At 46.4% G+C, this 14,556-nt stretch overlaps 1 protein-coding gene across 1 annotated transcript in view; it reads left to right on the forward strand.

Annotated features, from left to right (window-relative positions):
* Positions 1-8,400: 8,400 nt before the first annotated feature.
* GPR158 (G protein-coupled receptor 158) overlaps positions 8,401-14,556 on the forward strand; it is a 205,973-nt gene continuing 199,817 nt past the window's right edge. The window contains exon 1 of the mRNA XM_049798758.1: positions 8,401-9,535. Within this exon, the coding sequence (XP_049654715.1) occupies positions 8,664-9,535 (872 nt within the window). The 5' untranslated portion in view covers positions 8,401-8,663. The remainder of the gene's footprint in view (positions 9,536-14,556) is intronic.

The raw sequence follows: 14,556 nt of genomic DNA on the forward strand, positions 1-14,556 counted from the left end.
CTGCATTGAACAGCAGAGCAGTTAAAAGACTAATACCCACTTAACAACACAGTATAAAGCAACTATTTCCAAACAGAACTTACTTTGAGATTGTGATTTAGCTCCCAATTAATTCAAATGATTCCTCCCTTTGAAGTTTATTTTCATTAGCTGACATCTGCAGATTCTTAGAACAAAATGTAACAGGATGTAGGTTTTTGAAACATTTTAATAGGAATTCTGAATTTTGCCTTCCATATGTAAGGCGAGTGGGCAAATACTTATCTATATAAATTCATATAATTTCATTGGCTTCAGTACAGATATGCTAATCTACATCACATGACAATTTGTTCTATTTTATGTAACTGAAAGCAAATACAGGATGATTTTAGCTTCGAAATGTATTTGAAAAAAAGTCATTGGTAGAATAATTGGGAGGAACAACATTGAATCCAGACATACAGTTAAATCCAAAGTAGCTACCATGCCATCATATTGTGTGTCACACCTTTGAACGTTCAAAAAAGTTTACAATGCCCTAAATCCCAAACAGAGAGAAAGCAAGGAAGAAAACAACAGACAGCATTTTACTTCTGTACAGACTGGATTAGGATAAGAGGTTCTGATTTTGGCAGGATACTGTGCATTCATGGTTTATTGCTTGATAAAAGAATTAGTTTTGTTGAGATATTGTTGGAAATACTGTGAATGTTATTCTTGTCATAAGAGAACAAAGAAACCCGCCTTGCCGGTGCTCTTATCCAGCAGATTATTCTTCCCTGATAGTTCTGAAGGATGTATATTAAGCTGTTAAAAAGCATTGTAATCAACTCATTATAATCAACTGATTCATTACTGAAGGCAAGGTGCTTCTAGGAAACTTAGCTACAGAACAAGTTGTAGTTTAGATTTAATTTTCCTGATGCTTATAAATATTTTTTTAAACTTTACTTTTCAGGTGATTCCTCCTTTATCTTGTTTTAGTGCATTTACATTTTATTCATTTTTTGCCTGCTCCATTCTTGCCCTGACCAGCTGCCAGTTTGCTGTTAGGCTGTCTTCTCAAAGTTGTGGTTTTGAAGCTCTTGCTGAGAAGGGTCTCCATCTCTCACTTGCCACAGAAACATTCTAGGCGCCAGCTATTAATCCAAAGGTGAGCAATGCCACCATGTCTAGCTGGGCTTTAGCAGACAGCCATTACTCTGTATCCAAATACACGGCTGAAGTGGCTAAGCACAAGAAATATTTTTACCCTCTGAATGAGAGGCTGCAGTTAAACGACGCTCTTGCTGCAGCTAAAACAGATTAACAGGTGAGCGAGCACTCCCCCTCCACGTATGTTACAGCTCTCCCAGGGATGGCCGAGTGGCTGAGCTCAGCTGTTCGTTCTGCTGCAGAGGCCAGGGATTCAGGCTAGCTTTTAGGCTTCATAACATAGTGACTGCAACACTAATTAATCTCCTTTTGGATACAGCACTGAGTCTTCTACCGTTATTAGGGGTGTTGCTCACTTAATGTCCTTAGTACAACATTTATACTGGAAATTATGGGGAAGTGGGATTCGGTCTGTGAAGGCAGCCTAGGTACTATGCTAGTCATGCATTCCATTTGCTGTACTCTGCCTTTATTGCCACAGACATTTCTGGTTTACCTTTGTTTTAATTTAAAATAGAGAAATTAATGGAACCTGGCTCAGGGATCTGACTGCTATTAGTATGTATCCTGAGTTGCAGTTTTGCTCTCCTTAGTGTAAGTGCATTATGCTGCGTGTCCTTGCAATGGAGTCTGAAGGCACCAATAGCTCTCAGTTATATGCGGGCAATGTCTCCCAGCATTCAAATAATTTCTGTAAAGTACAAGCAGAATGGACTGTGTTTGCAACCTTAACTTCAGCATCGCCTTATCTTTTCCCAACTGTGAATAAGCTTACAAAGCTTTTGAATAGTGTTTATTTAAAATGCAGAGTCTGCATCTGCATATTAGATACATCTGCGTATCAGACGAAAGTTCTCCATAAACAATTAGGAGTCAAGGCCATCACTATGTTGTCTGACAGACAATTTTCTCCTAATCTAGAATAACATTTTCTGTTGGAGATAAAATGTGGTCTTTCAAAGATATACTACTGCTTGCCATTTCAAGTGTTTGGGAGGAAGATTCTAAGGTTGGAAAAAAATCATACTATGTATTTTCAGAAAAAGAGAAGAGGGAGATTATAAAGAAGCTCATGAAACAAATATCACGAGGAAGATTCAGAAAAAAACCTGTTAAACTACTTTTTAGTAATCACCTAGAAAATAATAAATTGATTAAAATTAGCCAATGTGAGATTGTCAACAAAACTCCATATGAAACAAACTGAATTTTTTCTTTGATTCGTAACTGACCTCATGGATACTGATGAAGCAGTAGATGTGCTATATGTCTGCATCAGCGACATTCATTACATACTCAGCGTGAGGTTCTCATCACTAAGCTGAGGAAATACTGTGTAGGTGGGTCATGAGTGGGTAAGCGATTGCCTCTGAAGTAATTCTCAAAAACTAAGTATCAGTTGTGTACTATCAAACCAGGAGGATGTTTCAAGCAGGTTCCTGAAGGGTTCTGATCTCAGCTACATTCTATTAAATAGGTTAATGGACAAATTGGATAAGGAAATAAAAGGTCATAAAATTAGCAGATGACTACAAGAAACAAGGAGATAGCTAAAAGCATTTTGAAGAACAGAATAGGAATTAAAGATAATCTCGAAAAATCAGAGATGGCCTAAAATCAGTAAGGTAAAATTCAACAGACAAGTGCAAAGTACTACCCAGAGGAAGCAGAGCTCAAATCCTCAAATAAAAATAGATAAGGGATAACTACGAAGCAATATGTTTTGAAAGGTTATGAGGATTACATAGCATTACAGACTCAAGTAGTGGTCAATACTGTGGTGAAGGCGAAAAAGCAGGCAAACCTCAATGTGGGGTGTATTAAAAGAGAATTTTACATACCCTGCAGAAGATGCATAGCAGGAGGCCATGTCTGGGACACCTAGAGAAACAGGCTAACAAAATGGACAGTCAAGAGAACAGCAGGACCAACAACAGTTTTAGAAAGCATAGTCTGTTAAGAAATTTGATTTATTTAGCCCAGAGAAAGGAAGAAAAAGAGTAAGTCAAAGTGGTCTTTTGCAGACAAATGCTAGTTTATGGTGATTGTGCTCTGAGAAGAAGAAAGCAAAGAACCAAAGAAAGTAAAGACTTTGGTATAGTAAGGAACCCCTTCACCCTACACTTGGTGCTAAGGCGATGAAACCTGGAACAAGGTAGTTGGCTGTGGAGTCTACCTGAATGGAAGTTCTCTGAGAGAAAGGTAGATAAACTCCTGCCAGAGACAGTCGTGCTCTAACATAATGTTGCCACAATGCAGGAGTGCTGTACTGGGTAACCTCTGTGAGGTTCTTCTGTCTCAATGTTTCTAAGAAAATATCCAGTGGGTTTGAACTTCTCACTACAAGTGAACATTAATTGACAGTTAAGCTCTTGCTGCTGCTTCCATCAGCTTCTAAGTAAGAACTTTTGTACTCTACATTTTGGCTATTTCGTATTTCTTTTTTATTTCTCTGAAATATTTAGGTGATGGTTTTAATTCATTTGTGAGAGGAAACAAGAGAACTAAGGAAACCTAGTTTCAAATGGATTTGTGTTCACTCTGTCTCTCACCCTCTGCTGCAACAAACCCAGCATCTCTCCTAGCCCCTGTGTACTCTTTGCGTTGCACTTTAAAGCCTTGTGGCACTGTGCCCACCACCAACAGTGCTACCAGCTCCCCCTTGACTTTCTGAATTCTCCCCCACTAGCCCCCTCTACTGTTCCCTGTCTTTTGGGTAGGGAGCACATGCTCCAGTTGTTTTGGGGTATATTTACACTTAGTGGCCAACATGAGCGGCCAAATAAAAGACCAGAGGCAATGTAACTCTTGAACTCACTCTGCAGCTTTCCCCCCAGCACGAAAATGAACATGGTTTGCTTTCTTTGACCCAGCTGTGAGTTTCACAACACTTGTAGATGCCTGCAGAAACTTTGAGATCTTTGCACTGCTGCCAGAATTAGCTGAAATGAACTAATGGGATCAGAAATTATTGGCAGACAGAGAGGACTCATCAGACAGACAAAAAAAATGACTGCAAGAACATGATTTCTTTAGGTAATCAAGCTAAAAGTAAGAGTACTTTTATTTTAAAAACACTTTATTTTTCTTGTGGTTTTGAATACCATAAGCAATGATTTTGATAAACATCAGTTTATCAAAACAGTTTCTGTTTTGTGAGAGAAATACAACACATCATTCTCAAAGTTTTAGCACTTACTCTTGCTGAGTATACTCTGTATATCACCTAATTAGCTTAAGATAAAAATTAATATGTAGCTGAGGTTTTCAATACATTCCACAGCTACAACAGTTTTTCCTTTGTTCCAATTGGTTTAAACAATGCAATAATTCTGATGCTTCTAGCATTTCAAATAGTTCAGATAAACAAGATCTTTTTGTATAGGTCATACTCGGAGAAAGCAGGTTACGCTTACTCTAGTCTTTTAAAAACTGCTAACATTTTGCACTGCTATTTTTTCTACACTGTAATTAGAGTCAGGTTGAGCTCACGTGACATCTAAATGCAGACTTCTAGCCTGATAGGTAATACAATCAATCGAGACCTTCATGTACAGGTACTTTGAATGCAGCAGTGGTGACAGTTGTAACAACTCAGAAATATGCAGGACAGTGGTTAGATGCCTCTTGATTCCTCGCTGCTGGATGGCTTGAAGCAGCACCTCTGGCAGAACTGAGGCAGAAGCAGAGGAAACATTATTCAGTCACAGTAATCTTGTGTCTCAGGGACTCCCAGTCCATTTTCACATTATACTGGTCACAGCTGAACAGATTTCTGGCACAGTCAACTGATTACAAATGACAGGCCGGAATCATCAGTGCATTTTAATATTAAAATAAAAATACAATGATCAAAGGTTCCTACATCTCTTCCAATCCTTGGTTAACATCATGTAAATAAAATATTTGGTGGATTTCTTTAATCTAAGAGGATACTATCTTTCCATATTGCCAGTGCCCTGGATCTGGGCAATGAATGGTAGGCTTTGGGACCCACAGCATAGTTTTTGCAAAGCTGTAAGGTGATGCACATTTGCAATGGCTTTAAAATCTGTTTGTGCCTCATTTTGGACCTGGCTGCACACAATAGCTGCTTGGGAGCAGGTCTGAACTGACTGCAGGAGGAAGCCCTAGAGGACAAAGAAAGGCTCTTTGAACCCTCTGCGATGCAGCTGTACATGACCGAACAACGACTCCGGCACCCTTAATGAGAAAGTCCTCCAGCTAACCTCTCATCCTCTCCCTCTGACTCTGGTAGCACAGAGAGCACAAACACAGAGCAAACTGATGAGACAGGAAAAAGAGAGCCTTCTGACTCTGAGATAAGGGAGACACTTCCAGCAGCTGGAGTTGTGCTATAACCCGTTTGGGTCTTTGCTCCCGGCAAACTTTCAGGTTAAGAACAACAGCTTCTGGGGGTGTTAGTGAGGGACAAGGGGGCGGGGGGAGCGGTGGGTGCTACTAGAAAAGGGTATTTGGAAGGACCGTGAGGAGATCAGGACATAGAAGGAACTTGCTATGCAAGTACATTAAAGGGATATTTGATCATCCTGAGAACGTGTGAACATGGCCACTTAGCAGGCCTAGTGCAATTTAGATAGGTATTAGAAGTCAGGCTACAGTAGGGGAAGTGAATTCCCATCAGGGAACTGACCTTTCCTTTAGAGCAGTCTTTGACAGTCGGTACAGAGAATCAGCACAGGCGCACCGTTAAAAAAAAAAGCTTGTTTTATTTATGTTGCCACTGATATCTCCCCATGTAACTGATCCCATGTTAGCCTAGCTCAGTCCTGACAGCTGCTCCTATCAAAAGCCCCGGTTCCCACTTATCCATAGCAAACGATGCATCTTTAGGTATTTGTTCAGTGCAGACTTGGAAGCACAGACTCCCTGTGCTGTGCTAAACTGTAAATACCAGCTTCTGAGTTGCTCAGTATATGCAGTTTCTAAATAATCTCACAGGCTCTTCACTTGAGGGAAAGTTCAGTACAAGTAAATTATTCTTAAGCAGTGAATATCCTCCTTAACTGCAAGCAGCGAGAAAAAAAAAAAGTATTTATAACTTTCTCTTATCTACATGATATTACAATTATTAAAGGTGACCACGGGCAAAGATATAGTGCATTACATCACTAGGATATATGGACTGCAAACATAATTTACACTTAGCTATATTAGAATGACTATTCCTTTAAGTATCGTTTCAAATAATTCTAAAATAAGAGTATGCCTTAAGGAGCAGATATATCTTGTTGGTGGTTTAAAATTAGATCATATATTCTGCATGACTGAAATCTGCTCCTTATAGGATGTGCATGCACATGTGCGTGGGGGAGAAAGAAAAAAAAAAGGATCCTCTTTTTACTACTCTTTTCATCTGCACTTTTGAATTCCAAAATGGAGTTTTATATTAAACCAGAATGGAAGTAATTGTAATTAGGAGATTTTGCTGTGGACTACCTCCTCCAAAATTCACCCTTTGCTAACAGCCTCCTGTCACAAGCCCCTCATCCAACAGTAAGATACTGAGCAGGTGAATACTTCTGCCAAAGAAAATGCACAAAAAGTTAAACGTATGTTTAAATGCTTTGCTAAAATAGATCCGTATTACTGATCATGATGGCCCCACAACTGATGGCTTATCTGGAAAATCTTAACTACATCTTCAATGCATTTGTGTTGTTCCAAAGGTGGTTTCAGCGGGGCAGGAGGAAAGCGAGGCGATCAGCCAGCGCTGCTTTGGCCCCATGCAGGTGCTCTGGAGGTCAGCGTTGAAAGCCACTGGATTAAGGGCTTAGTTTTGAAGAGAGGAGTAGGAATTAGCATCGTGGTGTTAAAACACCAAGGGAAAAAAGGAGGAAAGATTATGGTTACAGAAATACGACCAGCCAGCCACTGTAGCTGAAGGGAGAGGGAAGTGGCTCAGTTCCCATTAGGGCGGGACGCACTCCGTGTCTGGGCTGTTCTGTGGCACGCCTGAGGTGAGGGAGACAGGCGCGGCAGCCCAAGCGAGGCGCCCGGGGAACTTGCGGACCACAGGGCTATCTTGGCTGTGGGCCCGGAAGCCCCAGAAGAGAAAGTTGCCCGTGCCCACCCAGACACCACGCCCTCCACCAAACGCCTCCCTTCTCCCTCCCGGGGCAGCCCGGCCGGCCCCAGGCGTCCCGGGGGAAGCCGAGGAGCGGGCCCGTGCCCTCCCTGCCACCCTCCCACAGCACCGCTTGAGGCAAGGGCGCCTTCCTCACAGCGGCACGCAGCCCACCCTCCGCGGATCATCGCTGCTGTAGCCGCCTTCCCCCAGAACGCCGGGCTTCTCCCGTTGTCATCCCCTTCGCCCCACAGCGGGGTGGGAGGCGGAGATATTTTTAACACCGCCCCCCCCTCCCCCGCCCCTCAGCCCCAACGGCTGCTGCCTGGCGGCGGTTCCCGCCGACTCGCCCCCCCTGCGCACAGGCACGGGGCGCCGCTCCACGCCCGGCCAGCAGGTGTCGCTGCCACACTCCCCGGGCAAGCCCCGCGCTGCGCCGCACCGGCCCGCGGGCGGCGGGGGCGGCGGGGGCGGCGCGGTGGAGCCTCACCCACCCCCCCTCGCGGGTCGGTTCCCCACCCGCGACCCCCGCCCCTCGGCCGAGGGGAAAGCGGAGCGGCTGCCGGTGCGGCGGGCGGGTCCCCCGCCTCCGCCCCGAGCTGGGCCGGCGGCAGGTGAAGCGAGGTGCCTCGACGCCTCTCCGCGGCGGCGGCGGCGGCGGCGGCACCGCCTCCCTCAGCGCCGCACGGCGCCGTCCTCCTGCCCCGTGAATGGCTGCCGGCTGACTGACAGGCGAGGCGGCCACACAGGGCGGCAGCTGCCTGGCGTACACCTATAAGGGCCGGCGGGGAAGGGGTACCGGGCGGTGAAGGGCTGCCCGCGGCGGAGCTGCCCGGTGAGCGGCCGCCCGCAGCCGGGGCGGGGGGGGGGGGGGCTGGTCCTCGCTCGGAGAGCCGAGCGGCCCGCGGAGGCGGGCGCCCGCCCGCCCGCTCCCCGGGAGCAGCCCCGCCTGCCTAGCCCCGCCGATCTCCGCAGCAAGTGGCAGTCCCGCGCCGCGGGCCACCCCCCCACCCCCCAACGCCCCTCCGGCAGCGGCGCCCGAAGGATGCGGAGCGGCGGAGCGCGGGCGGCGGCGGGGCGCCGCGGGGGGACCCGCCGCTGCGCCGGGCGCGGGCGCCGCCGCCCCTGCGGGCTGCGCCGGGCGGCGGCTCAGTGAGCGCGGTGGCCGCGGCGGGAGGAGGCGCAGGCGGGCTCGCCGCTGCCGTCGCCGGAGGGGCTGCGAGCCGCTCCGGGCCGGCGGTGGGGCTGCGCGGCGCCCCGCGCTGGGGAAGGCGCGGGCGGCGCCGCCGCCACAGGTGACTCGCGGGCCGGGGGCCGCTTTCCGTCCCGCTGCCGCTCGGCCGCCCCTGCGCGTTCGCGCCCCTGCGCCGCGGCCGCCTGCGCGAAGCCCGTCTTCAGCCACTTCGCCGTGCCTGCGCGACCGGGAGCGCCGGGGGACATGGCTTTGCTCCGGCTCCTTCTCCTCTTGCTCCTCGCCCAGCGGGGGCTCGGGGCTGCCGCCGGCCAAGGGCAGGCGGTGCGCGGCCGGGAGCGGGCGCTTAGAGGGAGGCCGCCTATTTACAACCACATCAAGAGCCGGGAGCCTCCGCCGGCCCCGCGGAGCCGCTCTACGGAGAGCACCATCTTGGCGCAGCGGCTCGCCGAGGAGGTGCCCCAGGACGTGGCCTCGTTCCTCTACACGGGCGACTCCCGGGAGCTGCGGCGTGCCAACTGCTCCGGGCGGTACGAGCTGGCCAGCCTCGCCGGCAAGTCGCGCTTCACCTCGCACCCCACCCTGCACGGGGCCCTGGACACCCTCACCCACGCCACCAACTTCCTCAACATGATCCTCCAGAGCAATAAGTCGCGGGAGCAGAACTTGCAGGAGGACCTGGAGTGGTACCGCGCCTTGATCAGGAGCCTGCTGGAGGGGGACCCCAACATCTCCAGGGCAGCTATCACTTTCAGCACAGAGCCTTTCTCCTCCACCCCCCAGGTTTTCCTCCAGGCCAGCAGGCACGAGAGCCAGGTCCTCCTGCAGGACTTGTCCTCCTCGGCTCACCGCCTGGCCAACGCCTCTGTGGAAACAGAGTGGTTCCACAGCTTGAAGCGCAAGTGGAGGCCGCATCTGCACAGGAAGGTCTTGAACACGGGCCCCAAAACTTTGGAGAACAGCTGGAAGAGGCGGGAGAGCTTCGCTGCTGATAAGAACCACATCAGGTGGTCCTCGCCTTACCTGGAGTGTGAGAATGGGAATTACAAACCCGGCTGGCTAGTGACTCTCTCGGCGGCTTTCTATGGGCTGCGGGCAAACCTCCTCCCCGAGTTCAGGTAGGAGGAGTGTTCCTCTGCTTGCTTTCTATCGAGAAGGGTGTAGGATGGGGTTTTGGTTCTGCCCCCCTCCTAGGGAGGGCATGCTGTGGCTCTGGAGTGACCCGATCAACCCTTGCCAGGTGGGTTGCTCAGTCACACCACAGAGCAACCTCAGGCCTTCCTGTTGAGCTCTTACCTTTGTGTGCCTTAGGGAGCTGTTGCTCGGTAAAAGAGTCGCGTTCATCTCCATCTGTAAGACAGCATTTGCTTTACCTGCTCCCATTGAAACAGGTGTGCATGTGGGTTACGTTCCTGGTGTGCTTCTGGTGGGGAGAGAAGAGCAGCAGTTGCCAGTTGTAGTTTATTTCTGACTGCAAAAAGAAAACGTTTACTGAGGTGTTATTTCTTTCTTACTACGCTGCGTAATTAAACCTAGCTTGACCTCAGCTATGATTTTAACCAGCTGGGAAACAAGACTTTTATGCCAGTAAACTGTGATTTCTGGTCTCCAGAGCACATCCACTGTGGGGTGCTCAAGCCTGGTCAGTGGTCAGTATGATTGTAGGTAAATAAGTATTTGAGACTGCAGTTCTGTCATAGTGCATGTGGCTATAACCTGAACTGGCAGTAGGAAAGCTTTCCTTAGGACACCCCCCAGTTACATAGCTGTGGAGCTGCTACCTGGCATACGGAAAGTATTGCTTATTTTTTTTTTTATTGCTGTTGCCACCAGGACTTTGCCACTGGGCTGCAGCTAGCAGAGAGGAGGATATAAAAAGGTCTTTTCTTGTGTCTTTGTATTTTGATAGCAAAGAGGGATTTCTCCAAAGAATGAGAGCAACCTGTGGGGTATGAGATGCCAGATTTTCCCACTGGCACTTCTGTGGTGGGGCTCACCAGTAGCTCTATCCCTTGGGGAATGTGCACTGCCCAGAAACAGCTGGTGTTCCTCAGGGGATGAGAGAGGAGCACAGAATTTGCTTTGTGCTGTGAATCACTAGGTAAAGATAGACAAGAGCACAGCAGACGCTGAAGAGATTTTGCCACACCTAGGTGTTGAGGCAATGGTGTTTGTGAATACTGGTTTTCTTGGCTTAGTCTGAAATCCAGTGGGATCAAATAGATGTGAATGCAGTCATGCATCCTTGGGAGGGGTGGGGGGGCACCAAAACCCAAACAAACCAGAAACTGTTGAATAAAGAGTGGCTGCTTATTACTCAATTGAATTACCTTTTGCCCTGAAGCTTTCACATTTATGGGGCTGGTAGGGTTAAGGTAAAATGAGATCATCTGCAGGCTGTTTGTTGCTGAGTTTGTCTCAAGACCAAAACCCAAGAATAGCTCTGCTGCAGAGCTCTTCTGGACCCTAGCAGGGGGTCCAGAAAAGTTCAGGAAACTTCTCATAGATCATTGAAATGCAGTGTTTCACACTTGATGAACTTCAGGATGCAGATGAAAGCTAGTGTAAGCTGTTGGGGATAGAGGTTCACATAACCTGAAGAACCACCAGGCTGGGGGGTGGGATGGCAGCCACTAACCAGCTGTCTGAGAATTTAGATCCTGATATAAAGCTTTAACTTAAATAAGCTTCAATCTTGACTTCAGAGAAGAGAAGAGACTTGTCCTCTAAGCAGAAGAGTGTAAAGCTGCAATCTCAGCTCTGTGCTGAGATCCTGTGATGCCAGGAAGCACCTCAGTGGTACAGGTTTCTGCTGTGGTAGCTCTGGTGTGCGGAACACACCAGGTCCATTTTGGAATAACCCTGGCCGACCAAGGCAACCAGTAGAGGTCCTCCTGGGTGCAGTACAAAGTACTGCCTTCACTTCCTCAGCTTCCCAGCCTCTGTTTACCATGTGGGAGTCACTTCAGTTGAAGAAATAGAATAACCTGTTGTAACTCTGATACTTCATAGGGCACCCGCTAAGCACATCTAAGTTCAGAGAACCTCCTTTTTTTTTTTTTTTTTTAGAAGATCTTGTGATGGGGTATGCTGTGCAAGTTCAAACTGTTGTATTGCTGTTGTACTGAACAGTTAGGACAAAACTAACAAAGTTTTGTTGTATCAAAACCAGAGATGAGTTGGTAAACATTTCTGAGAAAACAGGCCAGTAAGTTTTTGGTAACTGGATAAGGAAGCAGGTGGAAGAAGTATATGCACATACACATATATATTTATGCACACAAACACACACATATTCTGGCAAGGCTAAATGATAGTTCCCATCTTTGTGGTTTGAGGTATGTTACATGAAAGATGGGCTTCTAATAAAAGCTTATTATTTGGGATATTGAAAAAGTAACTCTGCAGCTGCATAGGAAATGCTATAAACAAAATACACTTCTCCTAAGACTTGTGGAATGTCTTAATATTTGCCCAAAGTTTTCTATAATTGATGGGCACAAGCCTCAGTGTGAGTTCTTAAGGGAAGAAATGGTTTAAAGTATAAGCATGTGATATAATAAAAATGTGACTCTAATGTTATTAGAACATTAGTATTAATTGCTTTAAGGTGCCTCTTGAAATAAGTTTCATTTCCTCTCACCAACTGTCTTTGAGTAACACAATGGTTTAACTTCAAATTCCTGTTTAAGGCCCAAATGGTAAAAAGCAGTATGTATTAACCTTCATCTTTTAAGAAAGCTACAATGGTTCTCCCAACACAGGACCTCTGAACCATCTGTTAGGAACATGGTAATGGATTGGTTTACGTGCTCTTTCCATTTAATAGTCTAGCATAAGATCATTGATGGTAATTTAATGCATGTCCCTTTAATACTCTTCTAACAGTTTATGTACTTTCTTCTTTGCTGACATTAGGTTTATGGCATGGTACATTAGGGTAAGAGACATTGAGGAACACATTATCTCCAGGGAAGAGAGTTCTTGCAGATTACAGAAGGAAAGCCTTTGCTCCTGCTTCTTGGTTTCTCATCTGTTGCAGTAACAGATGGGGTATGTCATGTGGTGTAGCAATGGAAAGAGTTTAATGAAGGCAATACTAATAATTACTACTGGTTATGTTCAATACATGCTACTACTGCAATGCTGTTGTCAATGACATTCTGAAAGTGCAGCAAAAAAACCCAACAACAACAAAAAAGCTTTTTTCTTCATGTTGTGAAGGGTTATAGTGCCTTCTGCCAGAGGAAGGGAGTGTTACAGGCAGGGGGCTCTCACAAGCAGCTTGCTATCTGTCTTTAATTTCATCTCCCACCTTCTGCCCTCCTTCACAAGAGATGACAGCCAAACTGTCCAAAGTGAAGGCCGAGGAAGGCGAGAGAATATGGTTGTTAAGTTGTCTTGCCAAGGCTAGCACAGTAGGCCAATACTGAGATGAAATGGAGAAACCAAAGACAACTTGATAAACAGAGGCTGTTGAGGCCCAGTGGGACCACATTAGCCCAGTGCAATGCTAAGCGAGCGGTGCTGACTGTCCACAGCTTCTTAGCAGTGCTTGCTGGTGTTTTGTCTGCATTCACTGGTTTTTGGTCTGCCCAAAGTGCAGGGAGAGAACTTTACCACCTGCTTACAAAATACAGTGTAGGCGCTCATTCAGAAATGAGGATCCACAGAGAGTAGAGGTAATCATTTGGTGATATTAATCATTCCTTTATCCTTTCTTAAAAATTCTAAGCTGATGCAGTTTGCAGCTGGAGTTCACCATCTTATGTCCTAATCGCTCTACAACTCTAGTGCCGCAGAGGGTAGACGATAGCATTTGTCACTGATCTTCTGTGACCCTCCTCTGCTACTTCCTATTACACAATGAGAATGAATCATATTCCATGGCACATGGTGATCCAGCTGGTCTCTTTGCAGCCCTACAGTGGAAGTGGAAATGTGTGAGAAGCTGCATGTTTTGAGTACATTTCCTTCTCTAAAAGTATTTGCTTGGCCCCTGGAGAGGACGTGGGAGGTTTTAATTGCTTTAGCAGTCTAGGAGGCCAGTGGGGAGGATCACTCCTTGATCTGGAAGAAAGATGCGCAAGTAGTTAGCTACTAGGAACATACAAGTTTAAGAAAAAAAAAAAAAAGTCCTCCAAAGTCATTGAGTTGATCTCCTGCTGTCACAAGCCCACTTAATGTCATCAGCCGACCAATCTCCATCTTAAAGTAGGTAAGTTTCCCTCTTGACTTGCCACTCCACTGGCATGCCAGGCCTAATGGTTGCATAGCTTCTGATTTCTGATCTAAATTTATTCACAGTCAGTTCTCATCCATTTATTCCTGTTCCAGAGCTGCTTTCTATCTGAAATAGCACTCTTCACTGATGTTTACTGCCCTGACCTATTTATAGGCAGCAGTCCCTTCTCCACCTTTGTTTACTAGACTACACAAAACAGCTTTCTTTAGTCTCTGTTATAAGCTCTCTGTTGCCATGGTCCCTCTTCTCAAGTCTTGTTCCAGTATTTCTTGAATGCTGTTAGTCAGATTCATGTGCAGTGTTTCAGCCTTGTGTAATGACATCAGTTATCCCCAAGCCCTGATGAATGAATTGCTGCTTTTGCAGTTCAAAAATGTTCTCTTGCGTGCTGTTCTCATTTTCTTTAATGTTGTATTGTAATATGTCAACATCTTGGGAACTGGTCATCACTCGCACTATTTTTCATCTGGGAGGTCAGGATATCTTTAGCATACAAGGATGTTTTTTCCTTCCCACCATGTTCCAACAATGCCAGGTAGTTTTTTCACCAAATCCAAGGCAGTATTTGCAATCTTTTTTAAGAACTATTGGGAGAATGCAACGGAATAATGGATGTTTTGGCAGAAAGGTAAAAAATCAGCAAGCTGAGCAAGTTGGGTTTTTTGTTTGTTTTTTGTTTTTTTTGAACCATGATGTGTTCTGGAGCATTTACAGATAACTTCATTCTGAAGTTTGGCTGAATCAAGTGTTACCTCGTAATATTTTTTTGTCTTCCTGACATTTGGTACTTCTCTCAATTATTGGAAAGGTATTCCTTGGTGCAAAGATTAATCTTTATTGCACAGTTAAATTTAGCTGTTTTTTCCCAAAGGCAGTGTAATGTAGTGATTTCCA

Source organism: Accipiter gentilis, chromosome 4, assembly GCF_929443795.1.
Source record: "Accipiter gentilis chromosome 4, bAccGen1.1, whole genome shotgun sequence".
In the NCBI taxonomy this organism is placed as follows: domain Eukaryota; kingdom Metazoa; phylum Chordata; class Aves; order Accipitriformes; family Accipitridae; genus Astur; species Astur gentilis.